Below are 25,215 nucleotides of genomic sequence, written 5' to 3'. Positions count from 1 at the left end.
CCGCGCATATATGGTCAATTAATTTATGACAAAGGGGGCAAGAGTATACGATGGGGAAAAGATAGTCTCTTCAATAAATGGTTCTGGGAAAACTGGACAGTTACATACAAAAGGATGAAATTGGACCACTATCTTACACCATATATAAAAATAAATTCAAAATGGATAAAGACTTGAACATAAGACATGAAACCATAAAACTCCTAGGCAGTCAGCTCTTTGACACCCATCTTAGCAATATTTTTTTGGACCAGTCTCCTCAGGCAAGGGCAACAAAAACAAAAATAAACAAATAGGATTACATCAAACTAAAAAGCTCTTGCACAGCAAAGGAAACCATCAACAAAATGAAAAGGCAACCTACTGAATAGGAGAAGATATTTTCAAGTCATACATCTGATAAAGGGTTGATAACCAAAATATATAAAGAACTATGTAACTTCATATCAAAAAAACAAACAATCCAATTAAAAAATGGGCAGAGGACTTGAATAGACATTTTTCCAAAGAAGACATAAAGATGGCACATGAAAAGATGCTCAATATCACTAATCATCAGGGAAATGCAAATCAAAACCACAATGAGACACCACCTCATACCTGTCAGAGTGGCTATTATTAAAAAGACAAAAAATAACAAGTGTTGGCAAGGATGTGGAGGAAAAAGAACCCACATATACTGTTGGTGGGAATGTAAACTGGTGTAGCCACTGTGTGAAAAACAGTATGGAGGTTCCTCAAAAAATTAAAAATAGAAATACCATATGATCCAGCAATTCCATTCTGGGCATTTATGTGAAGAAAATGAAAACACTAAATTGAAGAGATATATGCACTCCTATGTTCTTTGCCTCATTATTTACAACAGCTAAGACAAAGAAGCAACTTAAGTGTCTATTGATACATGAATAAATAGAGATGTGGTATATGTATATAATGGATTATTACTTAGCCATAAAAAAAATGAAATCTTGCCATTTGTGACAACATGGATGGACCTAGACTGTATTATGCTAAGTGAAATAAGTCAGACAGAGAAAGACAAATACTGTATGATTTCACTTGTATGTGGAATCTAAAAATCAAAACAAATGAACAAATGAAACTAAATAGATTTATAGATACAAGAAACAAACTAGTGGATACCAGTGTGGGGAGAGGTTGGAGGGCAAGTGAAATAGGTGAAGGGGGTTAAGGGGTACAAAATTCCAGTTTTAATAAGTCATGGGGATGTAATATAAAGCACAAGAAATATAGTCAATAATATTATAATAACTTTTAGGGTGACAGATGGTAACTAGACTTATCATGGTGATCATTTTGTAATGTATATAAATATAAAAATCACTATAATGTACACCTGAAACTCACAGAATATTGTATGTCAATTATACTTCAATTAAAAAAAAGAATTAAAAAGGTAAGAGAGAACATGGTTGTATAGCAGAAAAAGAAGATAGAACACATGTACAAAGGAAGTCCCTAAAGAAGGAAACAGAGAAAAATAAAAAAGCATTTTTTTAATAAAAATAAACTATAAGAAATCATTCTGAAATAAAAGAAAACTTGAATCTTCATGTTGAAAAGGCTCAAGTTTATAGTGAAAATTGATCCAGAATGGTTAATCCCAAGACATATCCTAGTAAAACCATTAGACTTAAAAGGGAAAAAAAAAAATCCTCATTTTCTCCAGACAAAGAGATCAACTCATTTACAAAGAATAGAAAGTCATATTTGCAATTGGATTTCTCATGACAATATATAAAGACACACAAGAGCAGAGCAACTTTTTAAAGAAACTAAAGGAAAGAAGTGTGAACCAAGCACTTGAAATCCAGCCAAACTGTCCTTTAAGTTTCAAGGCTAAAGAAAAAGTTTTAAACCTCCAAGAACTCAGGAATTACTGAGCCTTTCCAGAGGAATTTACTAGACACGAGCTTCTTCTAACCAAAAAGTATGGGTAAACTTCAGTAAAAACATTGATAGTAAGCATGGGGTATATTTAATTAAAGTTCTGAAACTAAAATAAGAGTGAGGACAAGAGTAGAAAAATTATTTGTGTATGTTTTATTTTCTAAAAAAGTAGAAATACGCAAATTTTAAAAATGGAAGGAGAAAAAACGTAAAATAAGTTCGTTGATTGTAACAGGTAACAAGTAGGAATCAAAAAGACTTCTTTTAAAGATAGAAAATAGAGTAGAAGGTTAAGTAAGGAAAAGGCAGATCAAGAACATGATAAAAGATATTAATATAAAGTTAAACAATAGGAAAAGAAAGTCTCTGAAATACCAAAAAGTACACACACACACCCCTACATATCCATACACATATAAAAGAAAACAGACCATAAAGAAACTGTAGATATAACAAAATAATAAGACATTGGAAACTAAACATACAAGTCATACCAATAAATGTAAATGTGATTAAGCTACCTATTTTTTAAAATTGCAAATTGGTTCACAAAGCAAAAATCAACTCTATACTGTATATAAAAGTTATATCTAAAATAAAGTAATTCAAAAGTTAATTAAAAAGATAAGGGAAAAAGAACAAAGCTAGCGGTATCACACTCCCTGACTTCAAAATATACTACAGAACTATAGTAACCAAAACAGCATGGTACTGGCACAAAAACAAACACACAGATCAATGGAACAGAATCAAGAGCCCAGAAATAAACCCACACATCTATGGACAGCTAATTTTTGACAAGGGAGTCAAGAACATACAATGGAGAAAGGAAAGTCTCTTCAACAAATAGTGTTGGGAAAACTGGACAGTCACATGCAAAAAAATGAAAGTAGACCATTATTTTACACCATACACAAAAATTAACTCAAAATGGATTAAAGACTTGAATGTAAGACCTGAAACCATGAAACTTCTAGAAGAAAACATAGGCAGTGCGCTCTTTGACATTGGTTTTAGCAACATATTTTCAAGTACTGTGTCTGACCAGGCAAGGGAAACAATAGAAAAATAAACAAATGGGACTATATCAAACTGAAAAGCTTCTGCACAGCAAAGGAAACCATCAACAAAACAAAAAGACAACCTAACAATTCGGAGAAGATATTTGCAAACCATATATATGATAAGGGGTTAATCTCCAAAATATATAAAGAACTCATACATCTCAACAACAAAAAACTAACAACCCAATTAAAAAATGGGCAAAAGACCTGAACAGACATTTCTCCAAAGAAGATATACAGATGGCCAACAGGCACATGAAAAGATGTTCAAAATCACTAACTATTAGGGAAATGCAAATCAAAACTACAATGAGATATCATCTCACACTGTTCAGAATGGCTATAATTAACACAGGAAACAACAAGTGTTGGAGAGGATGTGGAAAGAAGGGAACTCTCATACACTGCTGGTGGGAGTGCAAACTGGTGCAGCCACTATGGAAAACAGTATGGAGATTCCTCAAAAAACTAAGAATAGAGCTACCATACAATCCAGCTATTCCACTGCTGGGTATTTATCCAAAGAACATGAAAGTGCCAATGCATAAAGATACATGCACCCCTGTGTTCACTGCAGCATTATTCACAATAGTCAAGACTTTGAAGCAACCTAAGTGCCCATTAAGGAACAAACGGATAAAGAAGATGTTGTATATATACACAATGGAATACTACTCAGCCATAAGAAATGATGAAATCCAGCCATTTGGGACAACATGGATGGACATTGAGGGTATTAGGCTAAGCGAGATAATTCAGAGGGAGAAGGTCAAATACTGTATGATCTCACTCATAAATGGAAGATAAAAACAACAACAATCACATAGAGACAGAGATTGGAGTGGGAGTTACCAGAGGGGAGGGGGGAAGGGAGGAGGGTGAAAGAGATGATTAGGCACATGTATGTGGTCACGGATTGTAATTAGTCTTTGGGTGGTGAATACGATGTAATCTATGCAGAAATAGAAGTACAATGATGTACACCTGAAATTTATACAATGTTATAAACCAGTGTTACCACAATAAAAAAAAAGATAAGGGAAAACGTATACAAAGCAAATGAAAACAGTAAGATATCAAGGGTTGTGGGCCTGATATCAGGAAGGAAAATCAAGCTGAAAGTCAGACAGAGATAAAACACTTTATAACATCTAGAATTAGCAGTATAATGAAAATATAACAGTTATCAATATTTGTGTACCTAATCACACAACCACCTTAAAGCATAAACTGTGGGAGATGAAAAGAGAAATACACAGAAACCCACTAGTAATAGACTTTGAAGTACCGTTATTCTCATTCCAAGAGAGATCAAGCTGACAAAAAAATAAGAAAATACAGGACCTAAATAACTGATCAATAAGGTCAATCTTATATATATCTATCAAACTTTTACCCTGATGATAGAGAATGAACCATCTTCTGAAGTATACATGGAACATTCATGAAGAGTGATATTAGAACACAAGTAAACTCGATAAAGTAGAAATATAAACAACATTCTGATTTCCATGCCATAAAACTAGATATTAAAAACAATGAAAAACAAAAGAGCCTCTCACACTAGGAATTTTTCAAATTCTATTAAACAACTGTTGGATAAAAGGGGAAATATCAACAGAAATTGCAAATTTTCTTTAAAAAATAGTAAAAATACTACAAATTGACATTATGTTCCTCCTGATGTGTTGCACTAAGAAAAATACATAATCTATGTAATATTCCTGCCAAAAATGTTTAACCTGCATCTAATCATGATGAAACTCAGATAAATACAAACTGAAAATATTCTAGAAAACAACTGGCCTACACTCTTCAAAAACATCTGACATGAATGTTCAAAAAAAGCTAAGAAACATTTCTGTATAAAGGGAAATGAAGAAGATATTACAACTAAATGCAACGCATGATTCTTGATGGGATCCCAGAGTGAAAACAGAACAAAAATCAAAACAAAACAAAATGTTCTCAAGTACATTATTGAGACATGGAGAAATATGAATATAGAAGACATAATGTGTATCAATGATAAATTATGTGTGTAACAACTATATTATGTTATATAGGAGGAGGCCCTTGTTCTTAGGAGATATATGCTGAATGAAGTATTTAGGGGGAAATGTCATATCTGCAACTAACTCCCAACCGAATCAGGTAAAAAAAAAAAAAAAAAAAGGGAAAGAAAGCAAATGTGGAAAAATGTTAATTGGTGAATCTAGGTAAAGTGTACCTGGGTGTTCACTGTACTAGTCTTATAACATTTCTGAAAGACTGTACATTTTTCAAAATAAAAAACGTAAGATAAGTTTTCAGACAAATGCTGAGAGAATTCATTGTCAGGAACCCCAACGGAAAGAAATACTAAAAGAAATGATTCAGAGGGCTGGCATAGTGGTTGAGTTCTGAGCTCTCTGCTTTGGCGGCCGGGGTTTGCAGGTTCGGATTCTGGGTGCAGACCTACATCACTAGTCAGCCATGCTGTGGCAGTGACCCACATATAAAGTGGAGAAAGACTGGCACAGGTGTTAGTTCAGGGCTAATCTTCCTCAAAGCAAAAAAAAGAGGAATATTGGAAACAGATGTTAGCTCATGGCTAATCCTCAGTAAAAAAAAAAAAATTAAATTACGGGCCAGCCCGGTGGCGCAAGCAGTTAAGTGCTCGAGCTCCGCTGTGGCAGCCCAGGGTTCGCTGGTTTGGATCCCGGGCGTGCAGCAATGCACTGCTTGTCAAGCCATGCTATGGCGGCATCCCATATAAAGTGGAGGAAGATGGGCACGGATGTTAGCCTAGGGCCAGTCTTCCTCAGCAAAAGACAGAGGGGGATTGGCAGATGTTAGCACAGGGCTGATCTCTTCACACACACAAATTAAATTAAATTAAATTAAATTAAATTAAATTAAATTAAATTAATTCAATTAATTTAATTAATTTAATTAATCAAATTAATTAAATTAAATTAAATTAAATTGAATTAAATTTGTTGAATTAAATTAAAGGTTCAGGGGCCGGCCCAGTGGTGCAGCGGTTAAGTGCATGCTCTCCCCTTCGGTGGCAGGGGTTCACAGGTTCAGATCCCGGGCACGCACCGACGCACTCCTTGTCAAGCCATGCTGTGGTGGCGTCCCATATAAAGTAGAGGCAGATGGGCATGGATGTTAGCCCAGGGCCAATCTTCCTCAGCAAAAAAAGAGGAGGATTGGTATCAGATGTTAGCTCAGGACTGATCTTCCCCAGAAAAAAAAAAAAAGAAATGATTCAGACAGAAGGAAAATAATCCTTAAAGGAAGTACATAATTGCAGGAAATAAAAAAGAACAACAGAAAAGGTAAATATGTGGGTAAATATAAATAACAATATTGGCAATATGAAACAATTTGAGGGGTTCAAAATATATATAAAATTAAAATGCGTAACAACTATGACACAAAAGGTGTTTGGATGTACAAATGGAGTTAGTGTTCTAGGATTCTGGCAATGACACGAAAGTGGTAAAAATAACTTTTAATAGACTATAAGTAGTCAAGGATGCACATTATAATCTCTAGGGTAACCACTTGATAAAACCAGTGTAGGAATGTATAACTAACAAAGTAATGGAGGACAAAAACTGAATAATGAAAAAATAAAATCATCCCAAAAAGAGCAAAAAAAGAGAGAAAAAGAAACATAAAATAGGTGGCTAAGTAGAAAACAAATAGTAAGATGATAAAAATCAAATATATCATAATTACACTAAATAAAAGTGGAACAAAAGACTTAAGCTTGTCAGTGTGGATAAAAAACATAATAATAAAGCCAACCACGTACTTTACAAGAGACAAACCTTAAATACAGGAACATAGAGAGACTGAAAGTTATAGGATGGAAAGGAAATACAATAGAAACACAAACCAGAAGAAAGCTACATAGCTATACTAATAATAGACAAAGTAGATTTTAAGACATGTACGTTACTAGAGATAAAGAAAAACATTTTATAATAATAAAGATCTAAACTACAAGGAAGATATCACAGCTCCTTGGATATCACACAAATCCGTGCTAGATCAAATGAGAGAGTTTCAAAATATATAAGGCAAAAATAAACATCTAAAATGAGAAACACAAATCTACAACCAAAAAGAACGATTTCTCATAAACCTCTCTCAATAGATAGAAAACCTTTGTTTTCTACCAGATCAAAAAAAATCAGAAAAGATACAGAAGATCTGAACAACAATACAATTAACAAACTTGATCTAACTGATATATATAGAACACTATATATAGTGACAGATTACACAGTTTTTTCAAGTTCACAAGTGGCATTTACCAGTATGCTTTGTCACAAATCAAACCTCAACTAATTTCAAAGACCTGAAATCATTTAGAGTATGTTCTCTGACACCAGTGAAATTAAACTACAAATGAATAACAAAAAAGTATACAATATTCCAAATCTGGAAACTAAGGAGCCCACTTCTATTTCTTTCTTTATTTTTTTCCCCCAAAGCCCCAGTAGATAGTTGTATGTCATAGCTGCACATCCTTGCTGTATGTGGGACGTGGCCTCAGCATGGCCGGAGAAGCAGTGTGTCGGTGCACGCCCGGGATCCAAACCCGGGCCACCAGCAGCAGAGCGCGCACACTTAACCGCTAAGCCATGGCGCCGGCCCAGGAGCCCACTTCTAAATAAGCCATGAATCAAAGTGATATAAAGATTTAATGTAATCCCTATCAAAATCTCAGTGGCATTTTTTCAAAAAATAGAATAAGCCATCCTAAAATTCATATGGACTCTCAAGGTATCCTAAATAGCTACAATAATCTTGACAAAGAAGAACAAAGTTGCAGGTCTTACACTTCCCCATTTCAAAATTTATTACAAAGCTACGGTAATCAAAACAGTGTAGTACTGGCAATAAAGACAGACATATCCACCAACGCAATAGAATAGAGAGCCCAGAAATAAACCCTTACACTTATGGTCAAATGACTTTCAACAAGGTGCCAAGACCACTCAAGGAGGAAAGGACAGTTTCATCACCAAAAGGAGTTGGGAAAATTGGATATCCACATATAAAAGAAGGATGTTAGACACACAGCATACACCATATACAAAAATTAACTTAAAATGTATCAGAGAACTAAATGTAAGACCTAAAACTATAAAACTCTTAGAAAAAAACCTAGCAAGAAAAACTTCGTTACATTGGATTTGACAATGATTTCTTAGATGTGACACCAAAAGCAAAGGCAACAAAAGTAAAAATAGATGAACTGGACTACATCAAAATTTAAAACTTCTGCGCATCAAAGGACACTACCATCTGAGTAAAAAGGCAACCTATGGAATACGAGAAAATATCTGCAAATCATATATCTCATGAGGGGTTAATATCCATAATATATAAAGAACTTTTAAACCTCAACAACAAAAACAAATAACCTGAAGCAGAAATGGGCAAAACACTTGAATGGACATTTTTACAAAGAAGATATTCAAATGGCCAACTAGCACATGAAAAGGTGTTCAACCTCACTAATCATTAGGAAAACGTAAATTAAAACTACAATGAGATGTCATCTCACACCCATTAGGATGGCTACTATTAAAATATATATATATATAACAAAATATCAAGTGTTGGTGAGGATGCGGAGAAACTGGAACCCTTGTGCACTGTTGGTGGGATTGTAAGATGGTACAACTGCTATGGAAAACAGTATGGCAGTCCCTCAAAAAATTTAAAATGGAATTACCACATGGTCCTGAAATTATGGGTACATATTCAAAGGAACTGAAAGCAGGGTCTCAAAAAGATATTTGTATACCGATGTTTATAGCAGCATTATTCACAATAGCCAAAAGGTGGAAGGTAACACAAATCTCCATTGACAGATGCATGGGCAAGTAAAACATTGTATATACGTACAATGGAATATTACTCAACCTTAGAAAGTATGGAAATTGTGGCATATGCTACAACATGGATGAACCCTGAGGACATTGCTAAGTGAAATAAGTTAGTCACAAAAAATCAAATACTGTATGATTCCACTTATATGAGATATCTAGAAAGTCAAATTCACAGAAACAGAGAATAGAACTGTAGTTGTCAGGGTCTGGCCGGGAGCAGGGAAATAGGGAACTGTTTAATGAGTATAGAGTTTCAGTTTGCAAGATGCAAAGTTCTGGAGATTGGTTGCGCAATAGAGTGAATGTACTTAACACTAGTGAACTGTAGTTAAAAATGCACTTAAAAATGATTAAGATGGTAAATTTTATGTGTATTTTACCATAATTAAAAATTTAACAACATTAATTGTAGAATCGAGGTGGTGGATAAATGGGTGTTCACTGTAAAATTCTGTCAACTTTGCCGTTTGTTGGAAAAGAAAGAAAATTACAGACCAATTTCTCTGATGAACAAAAATCCTATATAAAGCATGAGCAAATTAAATCTAAAGATGTAAAAAGGAAAATTCATCACAACCAAGAGTGGTTTATTCTAAGAATGTAAGAATGATTCCATATTTAAAAAAAATTCACCACAATATCAGAATATTTTTATTCAGTGCAAAATACTTCTTAATTTCCCTTTAGATTTCTTATTTGACCCATGGGTTACTTTGAAGTGTGTTATTTCCATATATTAGATTTTCTGGATATCTTTGTTATTGACTCCTAACTTTATTCCACTGCAATAATAGAGCGTTGTTTGTATGATGTAAATCTTTCAAAATTTATTGGGACTTGTTTGATAGCACACAACATGGTTTATCTTAGTAAATGTTCAGAGTGTATTTGAAAAGAATGTGTATTCTGCTGTTGTCATGTGGAGCATTCTGTAAATGTGAATTGGACAAGCAGGTTGATAGTGTTATTCAAGTCTTCTTATATCCTCTCTGATTTTCTATCTTTCCTATCAATTTTTGAGAGTGGGAGTATAGAAATCTTCTAACATAACTAAAACTTCTAACATAACTATCTTCTATCTATTTCTCTTTGTACCTTTTGCTTCATGTATTTTGAAATTCTGTTATTTGGTACATAAACATGTAGGATTGTGGGGAAAGGATTTTTTTTTTTTTTTAGTAGAGCTAGGTCAACTTTCTCCATCTGAAAAACATTATCTTCACCCTACTTCACATTATATATAGATATTTTTGTGTGTGTGAGGAAGATTAGCCCTAAGCTAACCTCTGTTGCCAATCCTCCTCTTTTTGCTGAGAAAGATTGGTTCTGGGATAACATCCATGCCCATTTTCCTCTACTTTATATGTGGGACGCCTGCCACCGCATGGCTTGATGAGCGGTGCGTAGGTCCGTGCCCAGGATCCGAACCAGCAAATCCCGGGCCACTGAAGTGGAATGTGCGAACTTAACCACTACACCACTGGACCAGCCCTTCACATTATAATTTTACAAAGGGTTTTTTTCCCAGATGAATTGTAAATCTAAATGAGAAAGGAACAATCATAGAGCTTTTGGAGAAAAACACAGAAGCACATCTTCAAGACTCTGTAGTAGGAAAAGACTTCATTACAGGGTTATAAAAAGCAGTAACCATAAAAGGAAAACTGATAAATTAGAATACATTAAAGTAAAGAATATTTATTCATTAAAATAATAAAGTGAAAGAGCAAGATGTGGAGTGTTAGAATATCTGTAAATCATATATCTGACAAAGAACCTGTACCCATAGTATATAAAAATGCCTACAGATCAATGAGCAAAAGGCAGACAACCCAATTAAAAAAATGAGCAAAAAAATGTCATTATCTTAAAAAAAAAATTCTGATGTATTTAAACAGTGTGGATCACATGATATAAAGACTGTTGATACAAAAGTCAGTATTTTAATGCCAATAAGCATATGAAAAGCTTAACGTTATTCCTCATCAGAGAAATGTAAGTTAAAACCACTACACATCCACCACAATGGTTAAAATGAAAAGACTGACAATATCGGGCATTGGTGAGGATGTGGCACAAACTGGAACTCTCATGTTGCTGATGGGAGTGTAAATTAGTTTAGACACTTAGCAAAATTGTTTGGCATAACAACTAAAGCTACATACACACATACCCTATTACTTTACAAGTCCATTCCTAGGTATATGTCCCAAATAAAAGAGTGCATATATCCACCAAAAAGATGTATAAAAATGTTCAAAGCAGCTTTACTGATGAAAGTCAAAAACTAGAAACAATCCAAATGTCTACCAAGAGGAGACAAGAGGAACAAATTGATGTATAGTCATACAATGAAATAGCACACAGCAGTAAAAAAGAATGAACTACATGCAACATGGATGAATCACAAAAATATTAAGATGAGCAAAAGAAATCAGACTCCCCCAAAAAAAGAGAGTATACTCTATATGATTTCATTTATACGAAGTCCAGGAACAGGCAAAACTAATTCATGGTGACAAATGTATGAACAGTTATATTGGGGAGAGGGGAAATGTAGATCCTGACTGGAAAAGATTATAAGAAAACCTGGAGAGAAAGACAGGTCCTATTTTAATTTGGGTTGTACCTACATGAGTATACATAAATGTAAAAAATCATCAAGCTATACATCAAAGACTTGTGAACTTCATTATATGTATTATAGTTCAATAAAGAAAAATGGATGAGCTATTAATAGAGTAAAAAAGCAAAGTAATAGAGTGGTAATACATATATGACAAAGGACTTATATCCAGAATATATAAAGATCTCAAAAAAATCAATAAACAAAAAGCATACAACCTAATAGAAAAATGGGCAAAAGATTTAAACAGCCATTTTACAAAAAAGCATATCCAGGGCCGGCCCCGTGGCTTAGCGGTTAAGTGCGCACGCACCGCCGCGGGCGGCCTGGGTTCGATCCCAGGTGCGCCCGACGCACCGCTTCTCTGGCCATGCTGAGGCCGCATCCCACATACAGCAACTAGAAGGATGTGCAGCTATGACATACAACTATCTACTGGGGCTTTGGGGGAAAAAATAAATAAATAAAATTATTAAAAAAAAAAGAGGTAAACATTTAAAAAAAAAAAAGATATCCAAATACCCAATAAACATATGAAAGGTGCTCAACTTCATTAGCCAGAGAAATGCAAATTAAAACCACAATGTGATGCCACTACACATCAACCAGAATGACAAAAATAAAAAAAAGACAATACAAATACTGGCAAAATTGTGTAAAAACTGCAACTCTCATTCCCTACAGAACAGAATGAAAATTGGCTCAATTACTTTGAAATCATTTTGAAAAACCAACAATATCTAATAAAGGTGAACACAGGCATACTCCTTATCAATGCCCAGATAGAGGAGATATCCTTAATAAGTAAATATTAGCAGAGCATTTAAAAAAGTAATTATTGCAAGATTAAGATTAGGTTATCTTTATTATTCTTCTTAGCTCTAGAACAATGAAATTTAAAAAAATTATGAATTATTTTAAACGCAGTATAATCACATTAGATGTGTTGCTGGCCTAAAGAAAACAATTCATCACTTTTAAGATCTCAATAAATAACTGAGGACAGACACTTGCAATGAATAATATTTTACAATTTTTTTTTTTTCACAATTACCAACAGACCTCAATGCTGTGAGCCCTGCAAGGATAAACTAGAGAAATGCCGGGCCAAGAGCCAACAGCTTCACCTTTTTGCTGAGATTCATGCTCTCCATCTTAGCCTTCAGCAGCTTCATCTTATTCATAGTTATTGAATTTTCAATTATCTGTTGCCCAGAAGGAGAAGGCTCAATTTCTTCATCCTCATCAGTGTACAAATTATACACGGAACCACCACTGCAAAGAAAACGATAATTACTATTGAAATGTGCCTGATACTTCCCCAATGACTAAAAATACTCTATGTGCAATAAAAACTACAGATGCTGCTAATGATAAAACAATAAATATATCTTGTCAATGTAAGTTTAAGGCAAATTTATTTCAAAAATACATTTCTTAGGAGAAAAAAAATGAATGGGGATAAATATCATTATCTAGCATTACTGACAATCAAGTACAGCTGAGCTTTTTTGAAGTCAGTATACCATAAGTGAAGATCTTTTGGCACCTGCTGTATCATTCCCACAGAAGCAAAACCCATTTCCACAAGAATGTTCTGATTTCATTTTATCTGCTAAGGGTAATAACTGTGAAACCTAGACTACAGGCTGATCAGATTTCCATTAACCAGAATAAAAAAGAAATTGACAAAGAAAAGTCTAGATTTTGATTCACCCTGTGAGGATTCTCACTAAAAAAGGAACTCATATATAAAGTGTCATCAGAACATTTTCTGTTCTTAAAGAACAACAACAACAAAATAAGGATAATTTAAGATTTTTTTCAGCGTGTTTGGAAATGTAACCACCTAAAATAGCATAGATTTTAAAATGAAAAAAGACATTCCAGTCAAGTCATGACACAAATTATTAAACATGTAAAACATTTCAATTACTGATCAATCACTATGACATTTATTCATACCTTAACATAATTATGATTTGGAGGCCCTTCTCTTTGCATAATATAACAGCACTTATCACACTATCCTCACATTTATACTTATATATCTATCTTTACCTCTTACTGCCCCATATGTTAGCAAGTTGAAAGCAGATAATAGGCCTTATTCTTCTTCCTAGTTTTAGCACCTGGCATAGTGCTTGGCACATAGTCAATAAATATTTGTTGTACTGAACACAACCATTATTGAAATTTCAGTCAGCTTTTTCAATAATGGGAAAATTAGAACGGTAAGGGTTTGAAAAAAACACCAGCTCACCATATTTGAAAAATGACTAAAATTTTAAATAGAGCAGATTAAGAATGTGTATTAGTCACCGTGCCTGACTTATAGGAAAACTGAAGTACGCATCTATGCTAATAAAGTATGAAGGTTAATAAGATTTCAATATGGTTGTAAGAAATGGAAACGATTTAGGATAGCCTTAAGAGGGCATATTCCATAATACTTCTGAAGCACATACTACCACCACACAATGGCAAAGGAGAGAGTAGACAGCCTCATTCCTGAATTTTACATGGTGAACTGATGACATTTTGAAATCATGGGTTAATTACATGCACTGCAGGGGTGGGTATCAGAAAGAACAATGGCAGGAATTGGTCTCCATAACCAATTCAGTCCCTAGTGCCTGACTCCTGGCCATCACTTCTACCCATTATAGATGCCTACCACAGCATGAAAATTGAGACAACAGACATTAACATTGTTACCATTTACTGAACACCTACTCCGCCAGGCACTTTCCACATATTATTTCTAATCCTTACACAAAACATATAAGGCAATATTATATCCCATTTTATAAATGAAGAAAGTACAGTTGAGAGAGTTAATTGATTTTGTTCAAGACCAGAGAGCTAGTAAACGGTAAACCTAAAATTTAAATCTCCCATCTGTCTGGTTCCAAAGTCTATTCTTTATACTGCTTCCTGTTGCTTTCCCAGGCACCAAATAACAGACTTTACTTGTGTACCCAAATAAGTGACAAAACCTATATATGTGAAGGCTCTTGTCTTGAGATTAACTATATCTGAAAAGGAGGGTTGAGTGAAGATTTTTGCCAATTCACTCTTGGAGTTGGAAAAAACGATTCAAGTAAACTCTCTATTCTTGGTTACCTTGCAATATTTTAACTTGGAGTACTTCTCTGTTATATCCTGTTGCATTTTAACTTTAAGTACCCATACTGAATACAGAAAGAGGTTTCTGACTCAACCTTTCTGTCATAAAAAATTGGTCCTTTACTGTCTTCCCATGGAGAACAGTGTGTGTGTAAGTACATAAAAAAGTACAATCATGATAAATATTTCATCAGATGCATTTTAGAGGATTAAAAACACTTAAATTCACCTAAGTTTTTTCAAAGAACCACATTATTGTGTTTTCTCTTACAAAGCATAGATTCATGAGATCAGTTAGACGCCAACCACAATTTTTTTCTAAATGGAAAAATATGACTAGACTAGGATAACATAGTAATTTTTAAACAATCCAAAAATGTCTTTCTTTATATTTAAATATTCTAAATATTTTCTTGAATGCTATATTTAACTTTTTATAAACCTTTAAATCTAATATGATTAAATAATAAGAGATGGGAAAATGTAATATTTATTTCAACATGAATATTGTTCATGCCAAAGCTAAGTCTTCATGCGACTTTTACAGACAAGTTACCATTTGACAGAGATTGGATTGGTGGTTACCAGAGGGGAAGGGGGGAGGGAGGAGGGCGAAAGGGCTAATTCGGCACATGTGTGTGGTGATGGGTTGTAATTAGTATTTGGGTGGTGAACATGATGTAATCTATGCAGAAACAGAAGTATAATGATGTATACCTGAAATTTATACAATGTTATAAACCAATGTTACTGCAATAAACAAAAAATTAAAAAAAAGAAAAGTCTTTCAATGCTTCCTTTTATTTCTTTCCGCTTAAAAAAGCAGTAAGGTGGCACAATTAACTAAAAAGATTTGAGATTAAAAATGACTGATACTAGATTTTGTATCAGAATTAATCAAATAAGCACCCAATTCTCAATGTTTCTTCTTAGAGCACGAATTGGCAAACTACGCCCACAGCCCAAATTCAGTCTACCACTTATGTGGCCCACAAGCTAAGAATGGTTTTTACACTTTTCAATGCATGAAAAAAAAAATTATTTTATAACGTGAAAATTATATGAAATTCAAATTTGTGTCCATAAATAAAAAGTTTTATTGGAATATAGCCACACTCATTTGATCACATATTGCATATGTCTACTTTTGCACTACAATGGCAAGAGTTGAGTCGCCACAACAGCAATTGTATATGGCTCTCTCACTGCTTTGCGCTGTAGCTTGGCACACTACAAATCACAGTGGCACAGCCATAAATCAACAGCATTTTGAGTGCCAAGTGTAACACTGTAGTGTGACTTTTTTTTAAATTAACAATATATTTCACAACATATCAACACAAGAAGAGTGGACTTGGAAACTTGCGGTTTTAAGGCACTATATAGAGTGGATTATTTTGTTATCTGTTAAATGGCAAAGCATTGTGTTCTCATGCAATGACACTACAGTTATCCTAAAGAAAAAACAACATATTTGGACATTGCCAGACTAAGGACTCATCACAATATTCCCAACTTGCAGGTCAGAAAAATTAGAAAATTTAAAATAAAAAATGAAAATGAGACAGCAACCAAAATAAGTTTCTGAGTGGCTTATTTACTAGCCATGGAAGGAAATCTGTTTACCAATAGTGAATTAATTAAACCATGTTTAATCATAGCAGTTGAAGAAATGTGTCCAGAGAAAATAAATTTGTTTAAAGACTACTCCTTTAGCAAGAACAGTTTCCCAAAGAGTTGACAACAATGGAAGCAACATCAGTAGTCAATTAAAAAATAAGACAAATGATTTGGAGTCATTTTCCTTGGCTTTTGATGAGTCGACATAAATTATCGATACTGTTCAGCTATTTTTCTTTATTCAGGGCATCAATACCAAGTTTGAAGTGACTGAAGAACTAGCTCCTATGAATAGTCTGCATAAAACACCTACAGGTAAGACGATTTTCAAAGAAGTTCCTAAAACACTAATTCAGTACAACTTGAAGCGAATTCTGCTACAATTGACGGAGTAAAAAATGTGTGGAACAGAAAAAACATTTGGTTGGACAAATTTACAAAGCTAATGAAAATGTAAAGTGTTTAAAGCCTATGGTTACTCATTGTATTATTCATCAGCAGGTATTCTGCAGTAAATATTTGAATCTATCCTGTATTATTGAACCAGTAGTGTCAACAGTAAACTTCATTTGTCTCAAGGACTTAACCATCAGTTCAATGGCTTGGCAGTAGTAGTAGTGTTGTGATTTTTTTTAGCTCAGGGCTGACATTTAATTTTTCTGAACGAGAAGAACCACTCTCAACTGCTAATATCAAACACTGAATACCTTTGGAAATTAGTTTTTGCTGTGTACTTGACAATGTTTCTTAATGAATTCCACCTAAAATTAAAAGGCAAAACAGTACTTACGTGAGAAATTTATACTGCAGTAATGTCATTTTAACAACATTACTTTGAATCACATGTAATGGCACACTTGTCAAAAGTTAAAAACAAAGCGAGATCTCCATTCCCACACAAATTTGCAGCAGATGTACTTTCCGAACTCCAACTACACTCCCAGCACCATTTTCATACCTCGTTGCTAGTTAAAGGAAATTCCCATATTTCAAAATCTATTTAAATGTGCAATTGAGGAGTTCCACCTATCTTCAATTGGACGTGATTCATCTTCAATGTAATGACACGCTAAAGGCAAACAGCAAGAGAAGACTCTAATAGAATTCTATAAATGCCATCCAAGTAATGGACATGCTCAATTAAAATCATACGCTCATGGACTGATATCAGTGTTTGACAGTACCTATCTGCGTGAAAAGAAATTTTCAAAGACAAAATACATAAAATCTCATTACAGATTAATATTAACAGGTGAACTTTGGCAAATGATTTGCAAATTTGATAGGCAACACTAATTTTCAACCCAATTAAGTAAAATATTACTCCCACAAAAAAGGATTCCATTCTTCTCATTAGTAGACCTGATTTACATATACACACACAAAAGTACTCAATTATTCTTCTTTTATTTTGAATTTTGTCGGTAAAAATTTTGTGGAAATTTGTTTTCTCTCTTATTATGTAAGCACCTGCATAGTATCTTTGACTTTCTCTCTTGGCCTAAAATCCTAAAATGGTTACCATCTGGCCCTTTACAGAAAAAGCTTGGTGCCCTCTGTTGTAGAGGTAAGAAAGCCTCCCCTAGAATAGGCAAGATAAATGTCCTTCAAGGTATTACCAGAAAAAGTTTTCTACTCCCCTTTCTCATCCATCCTATCCCTTGTCCAATTCTAGAAGGTGAATAGAAAGGAACAGAAAAATTCAAAAATTATCTTGAGAGGAACAATAATACAATTTTAATTGAAATCCACAGCAACATTTTGATTATGTCTTAAACACAAATAGAAGTTGGCTGGGGAAAAAATGGAGTAAAAGGAGGAAATGACATTTCAAGCAAAGGGAAAAAAGATGTGCAAAAACATGGCATAATGAAAGAGACCTGAAAAACTGATGCTAAGTTGTAAAGGGCCTTACATGCTAAGCTAAGGAGCTCAGGTTTTCTCCCTTAGGAAAGGAGACCCAAAAGTAGATGTGTTAAGGAAGAAAACCGAAACAGTGAGCTAACACATGGAGAGACTGGTATGAAAAAGCTCTACTCACAGTCCAAGTGAGAGACACTGGATTAAGGCTATAGCCTTCACTGCTCCCTCTTCCCTAGTTCTAGCCCACATGTTTATGCCACTTTTGAAGTGCTAACCAGATCCTGACACGTTAGAGTTAATAGTCAACAGCCATTTGTCACCATCTGCTCTCTGACGCCACAAAGAAAAGGTCTGATCTTTCTTCCACATAACACTCTGTGGGGGGCAGAATCCAAAAGCAATCCCCACGACTCCCACTCCCCGGTGCTCACACCCTGGACATTCTCCTACCCTTGAGTGTGGGCATGACCTATGACTTGCTTCTAGCCAACAGAGTATAGCAAAAGTAAAGGGATTTTGCAGATGTAATTTAGGCCCAAATCAGCTGATTTTGAGTTAATCAAAATGGAGCTGAGGGCAGCCTCTAGCCAATAGCCAGCAAAAAATCAGGGCCCTCAGTCATATAACTGCCAGAAAATGAATTATGCCAACCACGTGAATGAGCTTGAAAGGAGATCCTCTTCCCCAAACAAGCCTCCAGACAGGCGTGCACCTTTGCAAAAACCTTGACTGCAGCTTTGTGGGGCCCAGAGCAGAGCACCCAGCTACACTGTGCCTAGACTCCTGACCCACAGAAACTGTTCTCCAGACTGTAAGGTATTTTTTCTATGAATGGTTTTGCCACTAGTTTTTTATATTGTGGGATTAAATTTAGTTATCTGTAATATCTTTCCTTCCCTCATCTGCTTGGCAAACTCCTACTTCTCTTCTAAGGTTGCTACTTCTCAGAGGTTATCCCTAACTCTCCACCTTTCAGGCAAAATGAAGGCCCTCTCATCTGCTTTTCCAGAGATGTTGATACCTTTTTATAACAATTGTTGACATTATATTACAGACACTACTTTTAGCAGATTACACGCTCCATGAAGGAATGGACAATGATCTTTATAACCCAGTGCCTAGTGTAGGGACTATCTATAAAAGTTCAGTAAATGTTTAGTGACTTAAAGTGAACGGAGATGAAGAGTCACAGTAAGACAGTGCAGAGAAACTTACAGGTGACCTTGTCCAATTCCCTGTTCTATTGCCTAAGTACCTTGAGGTTGTTTCCCTCTGATTTTAGAAGTAATATAACAATTCCTCCCCTTTATATAGAGTAGGAAAACAAGACTAGAGAAGTAAAGAGATTTATCTACTTTTAAGCAGCAAAGTTAAATTCTGAAAAAAGATAGCAATTTTAGGTTCAACCCTTTCTATATGCCAAGGTTGTATAATAACACACTATTATAATAAGACTCTATAAGTAGGCATCTTAGAGTTTCATGAAGTGACAGAAATAAATCTTTTGTATGAAAAAATCCTACTCCATAAAGAAATTTCAGTTTTAGAAATTATTCTCTAAGTTAATCAGTCATATGAAGGACAATTTCAAAATCACATACCTGGGGCAGGGGGTTGGGGGAGAATGCATGAAATTTAGTCATTCTTGTGAATATAAGATTACTTTGACAACATAAGGTAAGCATAAAGGTTTATGGAATGTATCATACAATGTTCTGCTTTTCTAAGTGAGACATGGAAATGAAAACCTATTTACCTTAAAGATTCAGATAATGGTGTTAAAGTGCCATCTCCCCTATCTACTACACGAAAGAAATTCAATTGATCTCCTTCTCGGTATACCAAAAATGTAACTTTTTTGTTGCAGGAGGTCTTCTCCCACACCTCATCTCGACTGGAATCCATGTACTCAGCCATCTCCCTAAGTGGATCTTCCATAGGAACTACAAACGGAAAAATTGATAAACAAGCTTTCAATTTATATCAAGTTTTACGCATCTTGATACAGTGACAGAACATAATGTGCTGAATTTGAAAAACAACCTGTGCATACAATGTATACATGATATTCTTCAAATAAGTTTCTGGTCTTTTTACAGTTAATACAGAATTCCCTATGTTCTATTGATACGAAAGAAATAAAATGCATTCTTATGACGTTATGTACAAAGACAGGGCTTAACCAAATACATGAGGTCTTTCTTGTGCCACTAGAGTCTATGTATTTGTGGATTCTATGACATAATTTTCTGTGACTGTTTTCACTTTATACCTTCTGCTTCCTGTATTTTTCCAAATATTAGTTCCAACAATCAATAAGTAAAAAGCAATATAAATCCCACTTAATTTAGATTAAAAAAATAAACACACACACACACATAATTGGGAGACATATGTTAGAAATTAGAAGCCAGTGAATTCCTCTTTTTCTTTCTGATTTTATATAAAGGCTGATTCTTCGTCATGTGGAGTTAGGTAGTTAAAAGTACACAATAACTCAGAACACAAGAGGGCCACTTAGTGTACTAAAACTGCCACGTGTGTCATGGTCAGTATGTTGTTTCTTGAAAGCACCCTCCCAGGACCCCAACTGTCCTGGTGTGTATCCCTCCAGTCAGAGAACAAAAACGAGGGCAAAGCCCCCAATACTGGTGGGCTCTAGAAGCCTGGAGTTGTCCTTAGGTTTGAATAATATTGAAGCTATCACTACAACCCACTCTCGTCCACTGCAGCCACAGATTCTGCTCCTGTGGTGGAAATGGGCCTCAAGAGATTGCTAGCTCACAGGGTGAATGTTCTAAAAGCCCCTGAACCCCAGACTTGGGAGTCTAGGCAATGGTTACAAGGAAAAAAAAAGTTTGCTCCCAAAGACATTCTCATGTCAAGCTGCAGAAACATTTGCTCTTTCCTAAAAGAAGCAACAATTCCTCAAACTCCATAACTTTCCTTCAAGTAGCTTATATATTAACAGAATCACAGTGCTGTACTACCCTTTAAAAAGTTACAGCAAAAAGGGCCGGCCCCGTGGCTTAGCGATTAAGTGTGTGCGCTCCGCTGCTGGCGGCCAGGGTTCGGATCCTGGGCGCGCACCGAAGCACTGCTTCCCCGGCCATGCTGAGGCCGCGTCCCACATACAGCAACTAGAGGGATGTGCAGCTATGACATACAACTATCTACTGGGGCTTTGGGGGAAAAATAAATAAATAAAATTATAAAAAAAAAAGTTACAGCAATAAGAAATATTAGACTCTCAAAGTAACAAGGTAAAAACAAGAAAGATGTTCCCATATCCTAAATTTAATACCACCACTACTAAAACACAAAAACTTTAGAATATAAGATTTAGCTTATTTTATAAAAATATTTGGATGTTTTGATAGACTCTTTCATAGGCACAAAATGTGTAAATATTAAAAGATATTTTTAAAACAAGTTCTTGTCATTTTTAAGTTAATGCTACACTTTCCACCTTACATTAATAAGAAACAAAAACTATGCTACTGCCATTACTAAAGCCACATGACAACCTTGCTTAAACCAGCACAGTGTGCTTTACTTAGGGAGCCATTGGGATTGCAAACATATAAGCACATATGTGTATGTATGCACACACTTTTTCATAACAGAAAAATCATTTAGATTTCTTCAGGTATAAAACACTGTATATATAGTTTGGGATAAAGTTTAGTTTTAGAAAGTATTTTCTATGCTGTTTTGATAATGGTTCATTCATAAATAATTGTAAAAGCTAAATATTACTGGAACTCACATGATAAAGGTACTTTCTAAATCATAATTTTCAAGTAAGACTAAATAGCTAAAAAAATACGGTTTCTCATACACACCATGGAAAAGTTCTAGATCTGGGTACAGTTTTTCTTTTCCACAAAGTTTTAAATGATGTAAGGTAGACAACAGCAAGCTTTTAATTTTAAAAAAGTTGATTTAATAAAGGCAAAATTATTAAGAACAATTTAAAATATCAAACAAATAGGCAAGTTCTAGGTACTGATTTTTCAATTTACCAACAGAGCACAGAAAGTCGTAGAGAAAAACAGTGGTACAAAGTACACCAAAGGGTAGTGATGCCCTGCATTTTCATTTTTTAAAAAAAGTAAAAAAAATCCAACAACATATATAATATATTTGGTGAGGAAGATCAGCCCTGAGATAACATCGGCCAATCCTCCTCTTTTTGCTGAGGAAGACTGGCCCTGGGCTAACATCCATGCCCATCTTCCTCTACTTTATATGGGATGCCACCACAGCATGGCTTGACAAGCGGTGTGTCGGTGTGCGCCCGGGATGGGAACTGGCGAACCCCAGGCCGCCGCAGGGGAGCGTGTGCACTTAACCGCTTGCGCCACCGGGCCGGCCCCAACAACATATATTTTTAACTCAGAAGCTGTAGCACTTACACTCCTCCTCATAAATATAAAATAATTGTGGTCCTAGTAAGAAAAGTAGATGTTCTGATTAAACACCCTGGTTTAAAGATAATACAATACAAAAAATAACCAACTTTCAAAAATATAATACAATGGAATTCACACGTCATTAAACACTATAACATTCTATCTTCCTATAATGGCTCTGTAAACACTTGAGGGTTCTTGCACTACCCTTAGAATTGGTACTATAAACATCACCTTATGTCACATAGGACAATTTCACAGGCCCAATTAACAGCAAGTCCCTGATATTAGGAGCACTAGTTAATCAGCTCTTACATTATCTTTGTTTTTTTTAACCTATCCAAAACAGTTCAACAGCCAAGTAACATATCTCACAAAATCCTCTTCAAGTAGCTAGGAAAAAGACAGTTAACAACCCTATTTTCTAACCAAAATTATGAAGGATAGAGATAAAATTTGACTTGTGGAAGAAGTAAGCCAGCAGTGGAATTAATCTTCAGTTTTCTGGTTAGTGAAGGATCAAATAAATATGAAGGCCTTTTCCAAAATGAGGCCCACAGAGCAGGACTGCTCTGAGCAGTCTCAAGATGCCTCTACTTGGTGGGGATACATGTGACATACCTGAATCAGGGACCAATGTGAACAATTCCAGTTCTTTCCATCCTTAGAAATTTCTTGCTAATCAAGTCTCTGCTCACATCATCTTCTCTGTGGGCCCTTCCACAATTGTCCTCCTAGTACCCTACCTCCACAGACTCTATCACGCTACCCTATTTCCTCCACAGCACTTAAGACTGAAATGATGTTGATTCTCCACACGTTCAGTGTGGGCACTATCATGAAGCAGGGACTTTTTCTCCCACGGAACACTGCACTGAACGTCTAGTAGTTGCTCAAAATGTATTTGTCGAATGAATGAAGGGACTCCCAGAGACCATTTACATTCTGAAAAAGCATTCAACAGGGCCATGATAATATCCATGAAACTCAAATGCATCACAAACCAGGCTAACAGGCATCTTTGGAATTTTCTATAACAATCATTAAAGGTCGAAGACTCAGTGGATAAAAAAGGCAACAAGACTGGTATGAACCTACACAAAATGATAACAACATAATATTAATACTACGCCATCCCATTTTCATTCCCTATACTGGTGAGGTTTATTTTTAAATCTCCCTGAATTGAATCAGGAATTATGAGATTTTCTGGAATATGAGTTCCTACCTCTGTGCATTCAGGCTTTAAAGAACAATGCCTAGATAAACAAATGTGGTTCTTCTAAGACCTTATAGCAGAAAGAGAAACTGACTAAAACTTGAGGCTATAAAAACACCAACTGGCTTGAAGATTATTTTTGTCAAATTACTTTAATATACATAATTTTAACATATGCCTACCTCTTCTAGTATTTATAGGTCCACCACGCATAGCCAATACCAGCTTCAAGGTACAACCTTCTGAAATGCTGTGGATAGTTAACACAAAAATAAACCATCAATCATCGATAAACCACAATGCATCAATCATGCATTCAGTGTTAAATATACACATAATTATGTGCTGGTTTATCAAGCATAGTGCCTACCCTCTGAAATATAAAAAAAGATACAGCAATGTGCATAAACATAAAATGTTAACTTATTTACTTGTATAAATAACAAAAAAGTAAAGAAGTTCTCATAAACCTTAATATGACATGAAATCTCAGAATAAAAGTACTGTAAAGGGCCTCTGTGATCATGTGGTTTAGTCTTTTCATTTCACATGTAAGGAACAAGAGGCCCTAAGAACAGAAGCTTGTCCAAGACCCAGTGTTAGAAAATAGCAGATCTATTTAATAAAAGAGAAAAATAGCAAATCTACAAGGTCTCCTGACTCCCAGTGCTCTTCCGGCTATTCCACATGGCTTCTGGCCCTTTTGCTCTTTCAGAGTGAAGAAGTGAGAGAAGGGAGGGAGAAAGACAAAAGGTCAGACAGTATATCTGCAATCACTGCTCACAGCGTCACTTAGTAACAGAAGGAAGGCTGATGAAAAATGAAAGACTTGGTGAAGAACAATACTGTCTCACCCAAAACTACTGTGAAATGGAAAGAAAAGGAATGTAGCCACGTGGGAATGGGTCAATATTCCAAAAAAAAGAGTAGAGAAGGCAAGATCAGAAGAGGAAGATCTAAAAAGGCGGGGGTAAATAGCTTGGTGTGAATAATGGAAAGGTAAAACAAAGAATCGGAGGACAGAAATGAGATAGTATGGGGTACTGAGCCAACACATCTTAAAGTTCAAGTTGTACACTGAAATCTAGGGATGAGAACTATTCAGAAGAAGAAGAGACATGAACCAAGGATTCAGAAGAAAAACACTGGTGTACGGAGTCATAATACTGAGCATCTATAAAACAGCTAATATGCAATTACACTCACTTGTAATCATTCAAGCAATATTCATCTTCAAGTTCCATGTTATTCCAAATTAAGTGCTGCTGACAGATGGGAATACCTTAGGGGAAGGTTATAAAAAAAATGGTTAAAAATTCAACAGAATCTTCAAATGAGTATGATACAAAGCTATTTTATTAAAGAACTACTACTACTAATAATAAATTAAACACATTTCTAAATTGAATGCTAGGTGCTTAAATTTGCCTTTTCATTAATTTACCTTCTCATTATTTTCATTATT

General features: G+C 35.0%; 1 protein-coding gene across 4 annotated transcripts in view; it reads right to left on the bottom strand.

The window, feature by feature from the left end:
- The window catches only part of ZFAND4 (zinc finger AN1-type containing 4), a 121,235-nt gene that overhangs the window by 25,092 nt on the left and 70,928 nt on the right, over nucleotides 1-25,215 (bottom strand). For all 4 annotated transcript variants that reach the window (XM_058542879.1, XM_058542880.1, XM_058542882.1 and 1 more), the window contains 4 exons: nucleotides 24,957-25,032; nucleotides 23,933-24,000; nucleotides 19,873-20,059; nucleotides 12,632-12,779 (listed from right to left, as the gene is read on the bottom strand). In XM_058542879.1, the coding sequence (XP_058398862.1) occupies nucleotides 12,632-12,779; nucleotides 19,873-20,059; nucleotides 23,933-24,000; nucleotides 24,957-25,032 (479 nt within the window). The remainder of the gene's footprint in view (nucleotides 1-12,631; nucleotides 12,780-19,872; nucleotides 20,060-23,932; nucleotides 24,001-24,956; nucleotides 25,033-25,215) is intronic.

Source organism: Diceros bicornis, chromosome 6, assembly GCF_020826845.1.
Source record: "Diceros bicornis minor isolate mBicDic1 chromosome 6, mDicBic1.mat.cur, whole genome shotgun sequence".
NCBI classification, from domain to species: domain Eukaryota; kingdom Metazoa; phylum Chordata; class Mammalia; order Perissodactyla; family Rhinocerotidae; genus Diceros; species Diceros bicornis.
Note: the sequence above shows the minus strand (reverse complement) of the source record. Positions and strands in the feature narration are given on the sequence as shown.